General features: G+C 47.6%; 1 protein-coding gene across 1 annotated transcript; it reads left to right on the forward strand.

Annotated features, from left to right (window-relative positions):
- Window positions 1-2324: 2324 nt before the first annotated feature.
- Window positions 2325-7471, forward strand: SIX3 (SIX homeobox 3). The gene is made up of 2 exons (XM_021001301.2): window positions 2325-3358; window positions 6214-7471. Exons 1-2 carry the CDS (start codon window positions 2559-2561, stop codon window positions 6404-6406), a joined length of 993 nt encoding a protein of 330 aa, XP_020856960.1. The 5' UTR covers window positions 2325-2558; the 3' UTR covers window positions 6407-7471.
- The last annotated feature ends 6497 nt before the right edge of the window (window positions 7472-13968 follow it).

Consider the following 13968-nt stretch of genomic DNA (forward strand, 5'->3'; position numbering starts at 1 on the left):
GGGAAAGAAAGAAAATATGTCTACAAAGTAGGGTTTTCCCATCTATTTTTCCCTTTTGTCTTTGTTTTTAACCTTTCGAAGGCCAGAGGAGTGGTTGAGAGTTCCTCACTTCTCTAGCCTCTTTGGGGTGCGGTTAGGTATGGAGGTGCTTCCATCCTTCAAACTGTACACCCTGCAGGCTTTGGGGGGATTGAAAGGTGCGGCAGCAAGGGCCTTGGAGGTCTCCGGCTGTACACCGCAAGAAGCTCCTGGGGGAGGGCTGGCAATCCAGGGTCCCCAGTACCCCCAAGATCCAGGATTAGAGGGTTAGTAGCTCCGCAGGCCAAGTCACGTTATGTTTTCCCATTTTAATTGTAATCTCCCCCCCCCACCCCCATGATGTCTCCAAAGTACTGTGGACTCTACGCCTCACCCCCAGATCTGCATCGGAATGCAGAAAAGATCTTTAAAAAAAAAAGTTTTGAATTCCTCAATGATTTTTCTTCTGGAAAGGCGGCTTAGGATAATTATTTCAGCTTTATTGAGGGCAGATTAGTTGAAGTCTGGAAGCTGCGTTTCAATACGCGTTGTACATGGGGCCGACAATGTCGGTATTGTTTGCAACTGTGTGAACCTATTCAAAATATACACTTTTTAACACCAAACCAAGTCCTGTCTAAATATACACAGAGCAGGGGGAAGGCAGCCTCTGACCCGGACAAATCTCGGTAAATCACACTTCCACGGCCACAGAAACCCCACAAAGCAAGGCCTGGCTCAAGATGCTGATTAAATCTTCTTAAAAGCAACCTACCTAAGAATAAATATCCTTGCCCCAGAGCGAGAGCCCGAGCTAGCGCTGCAACCAGCCAGTCATCCCGGGAGATGGACTGAAAAAGGTTTAGTCCCCCGCCTCTCGATTGTCTGGGAAGTTTTTTAGCTTGGTTTGCAGTTAGTAGTGTAATTAAAAAAAAATTGATTGAGGTTCCCCCCCCCCACAAATGAAATGAAATGAAACATGTGCAGGCCTTTGGTTTTTCTTGTTTCTCAACCCCTGCTTTAGAGGGCTAAAGAGGGTTCTGAAAGATGCCCAGTGTCTGGGTAAGTTGAGGATCCTGGCTTCCCTGAACTCCGAGATACCTTTTGGAGAGCTCGCCGAGGTATGAAGGAAAACAAAGCGAAGTAAATGTTCTAAAATGTAGAGTGATGGAATATTGGTGTTATGCCTGATTATTTTAGTTACTGTTATTTTTAAATGGTGGATGATTGGTGATGGAGGCAATGGATATTTACACGGCGGGGGGGCAAGGGTAAATAAGACATATCCCTAGAGAATTTATGTCTGGGAGCTCAGTCCTGGCATCTTCGGAGAGTTAGAAGTAGGCAGAGGCTACAAGGAGATGTCCTACTTCTCTAGCCCGGCTGGGCGCTGGAACCCGCAGCCTGGGCCTCGGAGGAGGGGAGGAGCGGGGGAGATGCCCTCTCCGCTTCTCTGGGCTGAGGCGCCTGACGGGGTCACCAGCGCGATGAGTCTCATGATCTCATCTTTCCTTTCTTCGCCGGCACTATTAGTGCTCAGATAGGCAGAATGAAGAGGACCTACGTGCAAATCATGTGCAAATTGTCTCAGTTCGGAGTCCATCGTACGAACGGGTGCGAATTCTAGGCCAGGCCAAGTCCCTTATCCCCCAGATCTTTAGTTTTAACGAGGCTCGTTAAAAAAAAAATCACAATAATATTCCACCCTCTAATTGCTCATCCCATTCAACAAATACGAGCACACTGCTTTTCACATTATTTGAACCCTTATTTAGGAAAGGGGGAGGAAGACAGAGAGGGAAGAGGGGGTAAATGGAGAGAGAGGGGGGAAGTGGCGAGATTAAGAGTTGCAAAGATAAAAAAAATTCTTTCTCCCCGAGTACTCCCTCCCTTTCTCCCTCTCCCCTTCCCATCCCCCTCTTCCTTCTCCTCCTCCTCCCCCCCTGCGCATTTGGGCTAAGTGGTAAAAACCTTCCTTACGTACTCATTATTGATTGGCAGTGCTGACAGTGATTGGCAGGGGTTGCCGTGGCAACGCCACAACGACACTCAGAAGACCAATAGAAAAGCGAAACAAAATGTTTCAATGCTGCACTCACTGTGGATTTAGGGGAGATATTATGAGGCTGTTGTCATTAGGGCGATTGCTGTTGAATCGCTGAATCTTGACTCGGTGGTGGTTGGCTCTCTCTCTCCTCTCTCTCTCTCTCTCTCTCTCTCTCTCTCTCTCTCTCTCTCTCTCTCTCTCTGTGCACGCGCACGCGCGTGTGTGTGTGAGCGCGCGCGCGCGCCCAGCCACTCTCCTTCCCCTCTCTCTATGTGGCTGTGCGGGTGTGTGTGTGTGTGTATGTGTGTGGGGTGTGGGTGTCCTTTACTCCTGTCTTCCTCCTCCTCCTCTTCCTCCTCCTCCTCCCCTCTCCTCTCCCTCCTCTCTCTCTTTTTCTCCTCCTCCCTCTCCTCCTCCTCCCTCTCCTCCTCCTCCTCTTCCTCTCCTCTCTCTTCCTTTCCCTGAATTTTCTCCTCTCCTCTCAGGTCATTCCATGGTATTCCGCTCCCCTCTAGAGCTCTATCCCTCCCACTTCTTCTTGCCAAACTTCGCGGATCCTCACCACCGCTCCCTACTTCTGGCTAGTAGCAGCGGCGGCGGCGGCGGGAGCAGTGCGGGAGGCGGCGGCGGCGGCGGCGGCGGCGCGGGAGGAGGCGGCGGCGGTGGCGGAGGAGGCGGCGGCAGCGGCGGCGGCTCCAGGGCCCCCCCGGAAGAGTTGTCCATGTTCCAGCTGCCCACCCTCAACTTCTCTCCGGAGCAGGTGGCCAGCGTCTGCGAGACGCTGGAGGAGACTGGGGACATCGAGCGGCTGGGACGCTTCCTCTGGTCCTTGCCCGTGGCCCCGGGGGCGTGCGAGGCCATCAACAAGCACGAGTCCATCCTGCGCGCCCGAGCCGTGGTCGCCTTCCACACGGGCAACTTTCGCGACCTCTACCACATCCTGGAGAACCACAAGTTCACCAAAGAGTCGCACGGGAAACTGCAAGCCATGTGGCTTGAGGCGCACTACCAGGAGGCGGAGAAGCTGCGGGGCCGCCCTCTCGGCCCAGTGGACAAGTACCGAGTGAGGAAGAAGTTCCCGTTGCCCCGGACCATCTGGGACGGCGAGCAGAAGACTCATTGCTTCAAGGAGAGGACTCGGAGCCTGCTCAGGGAGTGGTACCTTCAGGACCCCTATCCCAACCCCAGCAAGAAACGCGAACTGGCTCAGGCCACGGGCCTCACCCCCACACAAGTAGGCAACTGGTTTAAGAACCGGCGGCAGCGCGACCGGGCGGCTGCGGCCAAGAACAGGTCAGTGCCAGGCCCCCGCCAGCCCCCAGCCCCGGGCCGTTTCCAACTTTCCAGTCTCCCTGGCTGGAGGCATCGGGCCTGCGGAAGGGGACTAACCCTGGGAGGGCTGGGAGTGGAGACAGGGAGGAAAGGAGGCAAGCCCGGGGCCAATCTGGGAAAGTTTGCACCGCCCGCAGGGCGCGGGGAAGGGGAGCTAGTCTTATTAACTTATTTGTCCTGGGATGGAGGTGGGGGGTCTGGGAGCAGGTAGCCAGCCCTCCAGCTCTTGTTGTGTGCCTTCTTGGTAAGTGTGAGGTGCCGTGGGGAGCCGACCACCCAGGCCTTGCTCCGGAGTCCCCGGCTCTCTCTCCCGCCCCCCGAGGCCAAGAGTTGTCTAAAGCGGGGCCGGGTTGGGGCTCCGAGCGGCCGCAGAGTACCAGAAGCAGAGCTCCGTGCCTACTCCTCTTTCTCTCACTCTCCTGTCTCTAGTTCATGGCTCTCTGCTCACTGGAAAAACGATGGAGAGCACAGAGAATTCTTTATCCTCAGGTCTCGGCTGTCCAAGAAAAAATTCTATCCATTTGAACCTTGTAATAGTAATCCTAAGTAAATATGCTTATGTATATGTGTTATGTGTAGTATGGATGCATAAATATAACGTATGTGTATATACACACATACATATTTTGTGTATAAATATCTTTGGAGGCTGGAAGGGAAAGAATTCTAATTAATACAAAGAGAGGACAGAATATTCATGCAGAAGCTTCTGCTATTTCAAATTCCTGACCTACTTACTGTGTTGACAGGCGTTAAGAGAGAGCCGGGTAGAAAGAGACTCCTGACAAAAACGGCCTCTCCGATTGTCTATGTGTGTTTGAGTTTAGTATATCATAGATATGAGTGTTGGAGAGGGTAACGTGTACATGTCTCTACTTTCATCTTGAACTGGGCTGGTGCATGGGGGTTCGGTGAATCTTTCCAATTTGGAAAGTTGAGGTCACTATGAGCTGGGGGGTGGGTCAGTCCCCAATCCCACAGGCCAGTTAGATATAAAGTTGTTTGAGAGCTGGACTGTTTTAGCTGAGGTTGCAGGCCTGCAAGAAACCGAGGAAGAGAAGGGGAAAAAACAGAGAAAGGAGGAAGGAAAGAAAGAGAGATAAAGGAAAGAAAGGAAGCAAATTTAAATTCCAAGGCAGAGCCTTTTCTCTAGTTTTTCTAGGACTCCAACCAGTCCTCAGATCCAACCCTGCTGTGATAGTTCTAGTGGTGCTGACAGTGGGGTTGATAAAACTATGTGGGTTTATGCTTGAGTCCTGGATTCTAGTAGCTGGTTTTTAAAGTTTCAAATCCACCAGGTTTTCTCTTGTGGAGCCTGCTTTTCGCCGGATGAGGGGAAGACTCCAAGCGGTGTTCAGGCCTTCTTCTCTCCTAACCTCTTTACCTCAGCAGGGCTGAGACCTAGCTCTCGGAAGAGGAAAGGATGTTTATATGAAGGTCATCAGCACTCCTCTGCCTTACTTCTTTCCTTTATTACTTTTTCTCTCTTCCCCTTCTACTTTCTTTTTCCTTCTTCCCATCTCTCCCTGTCTTCTTTGTTTAGTTTGTTATAAAATTTTTAAAAAATGCTTCCAGTATCCTGCATAGAGCCCACTAATGCCCAATTTCAAAACGTCCTTGGAAGGGGTCTTGGAAACAAGGCCCTAAGAGGAGTATCTTGTCTCTTCTCTGTCAGCCTACCCAACTGGATCTAGCTGCAGCACTGAGAACAGACTAAGCGGATGGGGGGAATGCCAGCTGAGAAATTGGGGTCTCTTGCTAGATACCTCTCTTTTTCCCTACTATTCATTGTATCCAGTGGGTCAAAGTAAATGCTTCCTATTCCTACCCCTTCCCCTGAAGCCAGCTTGATAGTAGGCCTTCCTGGGCGGAAGGACCTTCCTTTCTGTCTAGGCCTGGCCCCAATTCTCTCTCCTTTCCTCTTATCTCCTTTCCCTTCTCCTGTCCTGGTTTTCCCAAGTTCTTGGTGACAACAGGAAAACCTCTAGTGAAGTCCAGGTGCCCACAGGACATAGTCTGAGGGGCAGGGAGGAGAGTATGGATAGGAGGAAAGACCCGAGAAAGAGCGCACTAAGGAGCACTGAAGACTGGACAGATGGAATACAGGGGAAGGGGAGAGAAGTGAAATAGAGAAGGGAGAGACAAGGAGAAACAAGAAAAATGAGGGAAGAAAAGAGGCAAAGGGAAGTATGAAAGAATCAAAGAGAAAGAGAAAAGTGGCAAAGTGAAGAGAAAGAAGAGAGGAAGAAAACAGAAGGCCCCCAAAACAGAAAGAGTAGCGTTACTCTCGGCTTTTGGGGAAGCTGGTGACCCTGGGGTTCAAATGAGTTTAGCCAACTACAAGGCCCAAACTCTTCTCTAATTCTGAGTTGGGGGTTTAAAACAAGCCCAGGCCAGAGTGGAGGGTGAAGTGGTTTAGGAGGCTGTGGGGCAGTGAAGAGTAGAGCTGTTTCATAGAAAATGAGTGGGAACGAGAAAATGGGCTCGGGTTGAGTTGCAGTGGTATTTGCCTGCATATATGGGTATCAAAGGACCTGCGTCTATGCTTGTGGGTTTGTGAATATCAGTGTGACTGCATCCCAAGTAGCAGGCGGGAGGTTGCAGGCGATCCCGGGCTCCGGGTATGTTTATCTGGGGAATTCGGGAGTCCCAGCCGGCATCTTTAGCATGCTATGATTTGGGCTGGGGGACACCGAAACTATGAGACTGTTGGTCTGGCCTAGAGGTGGGAGAGCAAAGGAGACGACGGTCTGTCTGCCGGTCAGGCTGGCTATGTCAGGGGAGCTTCGCTCCGTGTTGTCTTTTTTGCCCCGCAGGCTGCAGCATCAGTCGATCGGACAGAGCGGCATGCGCTCGCTGGCTGAGCCTGGCTGTCCGACGCACGGCTCGGCAGAGTCGCCATCCACGGCGGCCAGTCCCACAACCAGTGTGTCCAGCCTGACAGAACGAGCGGACACCGGCACCTCCATCCTCTCGGTAACCTCCAGCGACTCGGAATGTGATGTATGATAGCGGAAAGACGGTCCTCCTCCACCTCTCCCTCCTCCTCTTCCTCCTTTTCCTTCCCCTCCCCCAACTCCTATCTCTCCCACCCTAGAGCAAACCCAAATCAGGACACACATACACACACATACACACAACCACACACGCACACACAAAGCCAAAATTTAAAAAAGCAAGAAACATTAGAAACTAATCAAAAACTGTCAACAAAACCCAACCACCTTCAGCCACCACCGCCACACAACGGACCCGGACGCCAACAGACATTCACAAATGCTGATGTTGCGGGGGGAACAATTAAAAGAGGTGACAATTGTATACTTTCTAGGACAAGCACGACTTCTCCTTTCGCTTCCCATGGACGAGGCACCCCACCTGCATGACGGTTTATTTGTATCTGGGAAAATATTCTCTATAGCTTAAAACGATTTAAAAAGAATCGAACACACAATCACCACCGAGGCAACAACGGGCGACAAAGACCAAAAATGACAAAAACAGCAACAACTACAACAAAAAAACGAACCCACCAACGCCATCTCCGTTCTGAATTTGTACAAAAAAGAAAAAGAAAGAGAACTCCTTGTGAAGAGGGAAATAGCAAATGTTTCTCGCCTTCTTTTTTTTGGTCTCTCAGTTTCTCTCTCTCTCTCTCTCTCTCTCTCTCTCTCTCTCTCTCTCTCTCTCTCTCTCTCTCTCTCTCTCTCTCTCTCTCCTCTCTCCCTCTCTGTTTTTAAGTCCAAGTAATGGTCAGCCAAGATGCAATCTTCTGTTTTTTTGTTCAGCAGACAATCATTTTATTCGTAAGCACCTTTTTTTCTACACTCCTGTCACTGCCTGTGTGGGTACTGGTTATAAATGTGGAAAAAGGATAGTTATGACTGTAAAAGATTTTTATTTTTATTTCAAAATTTTATATGAATTATGTATATCTTAATGATGCGGTCATTTTTCCCAGTTTGTAATATATGTGTAGAAATTGCCTGTATATGCTATTGCTTTTTTTCTCTTCTCCCTTTTTGCCATTCTGTGTCCTCTCTCTCCGTCTCTCTCTCTCTCCGTCTCTCTCTCTCTCTCTCTCTCTTCTCTCTTCTCTCTCTCTCTCTCTCTCTCTTCTCTCCCCCCTCATCTCCCTAACCCTTCAACACCTGCCCCTTATCTTTCTTTTTTTCCTTCCCCCCCCCAAAATTTTCCAAGATTTGGCGTTCCTTGCGTAGACTTAGCTGTTCCAGTCTGAGCGGCTAGGTTAGAGAAAGGGACCCCAGTATCAGCGAAACCGGAGAGTGAGACTGTAGTATTCTTATGCAAAAGCTATTTTGAGTATTTCTTAGCTGCTTTGGGAGTTTTCTCTCAACTCCCCGTAGGGCGCTTATACTGTTTCCTTAACTGCGTGTTTATCTATATGTAAAAACTTTCTAAATCAAATACAGTATTCTTCATTTTCTTATCTACTCATGAAGATTGGTGTTTTTGTCCATCACCAGGTCGATTGTCCTCTTCCCTCCCCCCTCCCATATTTCTCCCTTTTCCTTGAGGGACAAAGGTTTTAAAATCGGATCTCAACTTTCTTAAGGAGGACCCAACCTAGGGCCCTCCTGAAAGGGAGAAGAAAGATGGGAGAACCGTAACAACTCCTAAGCCCCAACCCAAACTTTGGAGATGGTGCAAACTCTATGTGTAAGTGTGTGTGTGTGTGTGTGTGTGTGTGTGTGTGTGAGAGAGAGAGAGAGAGAGAGAGAGAGAGAGAAAGAAACAGAAGGATGGGGAGAGGGGGAGTGAGTAATAAACCCCTGGTAAAAGAAGCTTCGAGTTTTCCTGGTCCCCGACCTTGCCGAGTGGGATAACTGGGCTGAATTGGGACTAACAAGCATCCTAACCCAGAGCAATCCATTTATGACTACCACTGGCTGCTGGTGTGTGTGTGTGTGTGTGTGTGTGTGTGTGTGTGTGTGTGTGTGTGTGTGTGTTCGTGTTCCAGGAGGTGATTATTGGGGAAGGAGACCTTTCCTGTTTCATTCTAATATTTTTTTAACTGTCTGATTGTGGTTGTTCTTCAGGGGAAAAATGCACAAAGATACTGACAAAGCCGGGAAAGCGATTCCAGAGAGCAGATCTGCGCTAAGTGGGTGGGTGGCTGTGGGGTTAGGGTCAGGCACTGGGGGAAGGGAACAGGAAGCTGGAAGGTAGCTTGTGGAACTCGGAATTGGAAAAATGAGATAACACTCCACCCAGCACCGTCCTGGGTCTGGTCAGCCTGCTTATCCCACCTGCCCAAACGGGAGTGTGTATTTCTTTCTAAAATTAGGAACCCAAAGGCTTACCCAGTCCCATCTATTTGGTTTAGTGTTCTTTAGAGAACATTTAAGACGTTTTGGTATTTGGAGGTCAAAACCAAAACAGAACAAAATAACCTTCCCTCCACCCTTCATCAGAATCAGGGTCTACCCCTTAGCTCCCTTGCACGGGGCCTGCTATGTTCCCTAGCACCTTGATTATGTCTCCTCTGCCTTTCAGAATAGCTCCTTATACGCAAAACTAAGTTGGGCTTTGTATGAGGCAGAGCCAGCAGCGGTGAAGCCACTCTGGAGACAGTCAAAACTTGTTCTTACTTGAAAATACAATTCTCAGAGCGAGGAGGATTAGGGAGAGTCGTGCCTGGAATTTCTTATCGGTTCCCAAACTAATTTCGACTTCCGATTCCCTCAGGTTTCCATACTCATTTGGGCTGTGAGATGAGCGGCCCTGCTTACCCCATAGCAAAAGGTGTGGTAGGGCAGGGCAACATAGGGGCGAAGGCCTAGGAAGTTTAAGACTATCATCTGGGGAGAAGGTCCTGGGAAAACAGAGGTCAGAGCATGACATCCCTTCTTACAATGCTGTGTCCTAGGTAGTACAGTATATCCCCTATGTTTGGAAGTTAAATGTGGCATATTAAGTCTGTATGTATTGTGTCTTCCTCCTTAGACAAATACAATTTCAGGTGTGTATTTTAACAGAGTTCCTTCATCTCCATAGACAAGAATTTGTAGAATCTGCCCATGCCCATATTCTATATCATCTAGCATTTGCTAAAACATAATGGTATACGTTCTCCAGATATACATCTTGGTATGCATCTAATACTAGCATGAGCCTTTATTACTTGGCATTTCAAATCTTGACTTTAGAAGTGATGTAATATACTACAATCCATATTTCTATGTGGCATTGTATCTCACACTCAGACCTTAAACAAAACCCTAGTGTTTATTGAAAACATGGCCTGGGAAAGCAGAAGAGAGGATGGTCTGGGTAGTCTTCTCTCTGGCTAGCCTGCTAGGAAGGGACTGTGGAAGTTGGCCATAGCCCTAGAAGAGTGGACTCTATTGGGGCCAGAATAGGCTAAGCCTGTTTGGTGGCGGTGGACAACCAAATGGAGAAGTCAAAATGCCTCTTTTATCCTCACCACTAAAAGGACTGTTTTTTTCCCCCTGAAAATCTGGGTCCCAGTCCAAATCCTAAGACCTTCTCTCAACATAGAAATGAGACACATAGGATTATCTTACACTCCAAAATAGAGATTCTTAGTCTTTTTCTGTCATGGACCACTTGACAGTCTGGAGAAGCAGAGGGGACCACTTCTCAGAACATTTTTAAAATGCATAGCATTACAAAGGAAACCAATTATATTGAAATGCAATTATCAAAATTAAGAAACAGAACAAACAAGTTCACATGTGCCAGGTTAAGAAATTCTACCAATAATTTCTTGGCCTATGTCTTTCTTGTGTGTGTGTGTGTGTGTGTGTGTGTGTGTGTGTGTGTGTGTGTGTGCACGCGCACGCCTGTCTGTCCATCTCATCTGTCAATCAACCAATCTCTCCTCTGTCTAGGTATCACTCACTGCCCTACTTTTTTTTCTTCCTCATGCTTTATCTTACTTTATAGGTAGAGGGAATCTGTGAGTTATGAGATATATGCATAGTATAAGTCTTGCCTAAGTATATCCTTCCATGAACACTGTCCTGTGGGAAGTGTATAGATAGGAATGTGTGCCCCTGGAGAATATACTTAACTGTGTAATATAAGGAAGTGCATGATGTATTTATGTGTCCATGTGATAACTCTGTGTGCAGTATAAATTTGCCTGCCATATTAATATGTGAATGGCATATTTGTGTTTTGTGGCATAATTGTACGTAATTTGAGTGTGCTGCCTAGCTAGCCCAAATGTGTTTACAAGCTACGTGTCTGTGTGCAAGGTCTGTTTGTATGTAATCTAATGCATGTACAGCATGGCTTGTGTACGTCATATTTATGTATGTCTAGTGTAAATTTGTGCAAAGCATGTATGCCTATAGTTTGGCTGCGCATGGCGGTGGGGGAGGGCTACTCACTTCTAGACACAAAGACAAATGAGGACATCATTAATTTCTATTTCATCCCAACTCCTGCTCCCACCCTCAGGACCTGGAATGATAGTGGGTAACCATCCTCCTCTCCTTCTCCCCCTCAGTGTTTTGTTCTTTCTTAGGTTACAAGTTAGGGGCCAGTGGAGGTGTTTGGATGGACCATAGAAAAGGAGAGATGAAAAGGACAGTATGCGTACACACATCATACATATGCACAAGTACACCAGGCCAGAAAGAAATCCATCAGCCCTATCCACCCCCCCCCCATTTCTTATTTCCCAGTATATTTGACCTCTCTCCCACACACTTAAAACCCGGAACAGGAGGTTGAGAACAAAAGTGAGGGTTTTTTCTTTTGCCTAAAGTTCCAACCCCTTGGCTCCCTCAACAGACCTGGAAAAGAAACAGCAGCCACTTATCTCTGGTTCTTTCCTCAAAGAAGCAGCCAAGTCCACAGAGCCAGGAAACTAGTTAAGCAGCCAACCCTGGGAAGCTAAGGAGGGAGGGATTTGGTCAGGATATCTTCCATGTCTTTCTTCCTTCTCCCCAGGCAAAAGCAACAACCTGGGAAATCTTTGGTGTTTTGTTTCTAAAAACCACTTATGACCAGGATTTTCTTTGGGCCAGGTGTTCATCTGAGTTAGCTACGTGTGCACATGTGTCCAAGTTTTAAATACTGGTCATAATTACTGGATCTCAGTGTATTTGTCTATGGTATGCTTCTCTCTACTACAGCTAAGTTGAGAAGGGCTGGGGGGTTGGGCAGACAGATTAACACTTTTAAATTCACTCATCAATATTTGCAGGTGTTCAAATGTGCCAAGCACCTGGCTGATTATCCTGGCACAGATATTAAGAAAGTGACAGACATGTGCCTGGATGGTTCTGTGTCCATATTTCTCTGTTTGTGGAGGTCAGTGTGTGAATGTGGGTAAAGTTCCTTAAGAATGTGATCTCTTGGCTGTGATGGTCTGCATGTGTGTGTCCCTGTGCCTGGGCATTATAGGGTGTCAGCAATGAGTATTCCTAGAGCTGGATGAAAACACAGCTAACTAATGATAAACAATTTTAATCTGCCTCCTTAATAGATAAACAGTGGTGTTTGGGGACTTGCATTGGAAACCTGGCTGGAGGATTGAGGTGTAAATCTAGGGAAATCTGTCTCTAAGTCCTCACCCACTAAACCACCTGACCTGAGCAAGATAGTCCTTATTTATCCCAACCTGGTCAGGCTTACCTCTGCATCTTCCCTGTTTTTGCCTCCCAGGTCCTTCCCCATCTTGGCTACCTCCTCCTCAGCCCATTCTCGTTTCCCTTCCCTTCTCATCTTCTGGGATAGCATACCTCAGACAGCCCAGCACTGGATCAAGTTTATTATCCATAACAAGGTGGACTTTTGATTTAAAAGATTCAAAAGCTGAAGTTAGGTCAGCCTGATGTGTTAGGGGGCGGAGTTTGAGGGTGAGGAAAAAGAATGGGAGTGGGGGCAAAGCTGGTGTTGAGCTCAGTAGGACCAATAGGTTAGCAGATGAGTGTGTGTGTGTGTGTGTGTGTGTGTGTGTGTGTTTGTGTTTGTGTGTGTGTGTTGATGTCTGAAGTTTTCTTCAAAGGGGCCCTTCTTTGTTGCATCGTGTTTTGAGTACCTGGGTCAGCATCTCAAAATAGTGGATACAGAGGAGCTGTTATTATGTAATGTATAACATATACATTGCCTTCTAAGGGCACCTTCAATTAACTTTAAAAAACCATGACTGACTACTTGTCTTATAAATATCTGTACAATCATATAATTATCACACCATTCAATAACTGGTCCTTATCATGATTTGCAATATATTTTATGTGCCCTCTTTCCTGACATTTTTGGAGGTTGCCAAGAGCTATGATCTCTGTCTCTGATTGTCTATTTCTGTGCCTGGACCTTCGTGTGACTATCACTTAGAGCCTGGCTATTGGACCTCCAACTCTCCCAAAGGCCTCCACCCCTGACTGCGGTCAGTGGTGCTTCCCTAGGCCCTGAGCTAGCAGAAGCCCTTGTAGTTCCCAATTCTCTCATCTCTTGGGCAGCTGATTCCTTTCTGGCCTAGCTGGGTTTGAGCCTCGACCCAAAGTGAAAAGGAGCCCCGGCTGGCCCACTGGTTAGAAGGAGGGATCAAGCTGCCCTAGTGGGGTTCTAATGTCTCCGGTCAGCTGAACACAACTTTCTATTTGTGTGTATTCATGCAGGGGCTGATTGAACCACACTGAGCCTGGCGGGATTCTGTGGGGAGTGAGGTTGGGTAAACTAGGGTTGAGATACAGGGTGTATACACATACATAAACACACACACATGCACATACACACATGTCCTTTCCTCCCTCTTAGACACACACAACCTTCCCTCCCCCATATATCTTTTCATGAACGTTTGCAAAATGCTCATACCACACACACACACACACACACACACACATACACACAATCTCTCCCAAAGACACAATCACATCTTTACCTCTACAAATACATCTTCCCCATAACCAATCTTCCACAATAAACTATTCAGCAATACATGTGCAGCCCCTTTCCCCTTCAGACATTTACTTGGGATCACATACATCCTTTCTGTCCAGTTTCATGCACTTGTATTCCCACAGATCTGTGGTGGTCAGTGTGTATGGATCATGGACTCACAGACAAAACATATTCCTTTCCGCAAACATACTTCAACACATACAGGCACCTACAAACACACCTCAGATACCCCCATACAAAGATCTGTACAAATAAACAATACCAATAGATCAGTAGGCAACATCATTGTCAACAAACATTTATTGAGCCCTTTGTTTGTGTGGAGGGGTCCCTGTGCTGGGCACTGTGCATCAAACGCAGACTTGGAATAAAGCGAGGTGCAGGACCACACAAGTGATTCATACAAAAGAACAGAGTCACACATGTGCACCTCCCTACATTAATGTATATGTGAACATAGGAACACAAATGCCACACAGAAATGCCATGGAGATGTGCCCAACACCAAGACAGCAAAGGAGCAAGGTAGCACACTCTTATTGGCCCCACATACACACACAGAGGCATCCAGACAAGGGGCTTTAGTGAAGCACACGAGGTCAGATCTAAGAGGGCAAAGGCCCCTGTACTATGGCCTGTGTTCAAATAGATTTTCTACCCCCCAG

This window comes from Phascolarctos cinereus, unplaced genomic scaffold (assembly GCF_003287225.1).
Source record: "Phascolarctos cinereus isolate Bilbo 61053 unplaced genomic scaffold, phaCin_HiC Scaffold_2;HRSCAF=192, whole genome shotgun sequence".
In the NCBI taxonomy this organism is placed as follows: Eukaryota; Metazoa; Chordata; class Mammalia; order Diprotodontia; family Phascolarctidae; genus Phascolarctos; species Phascolarctos cinereus.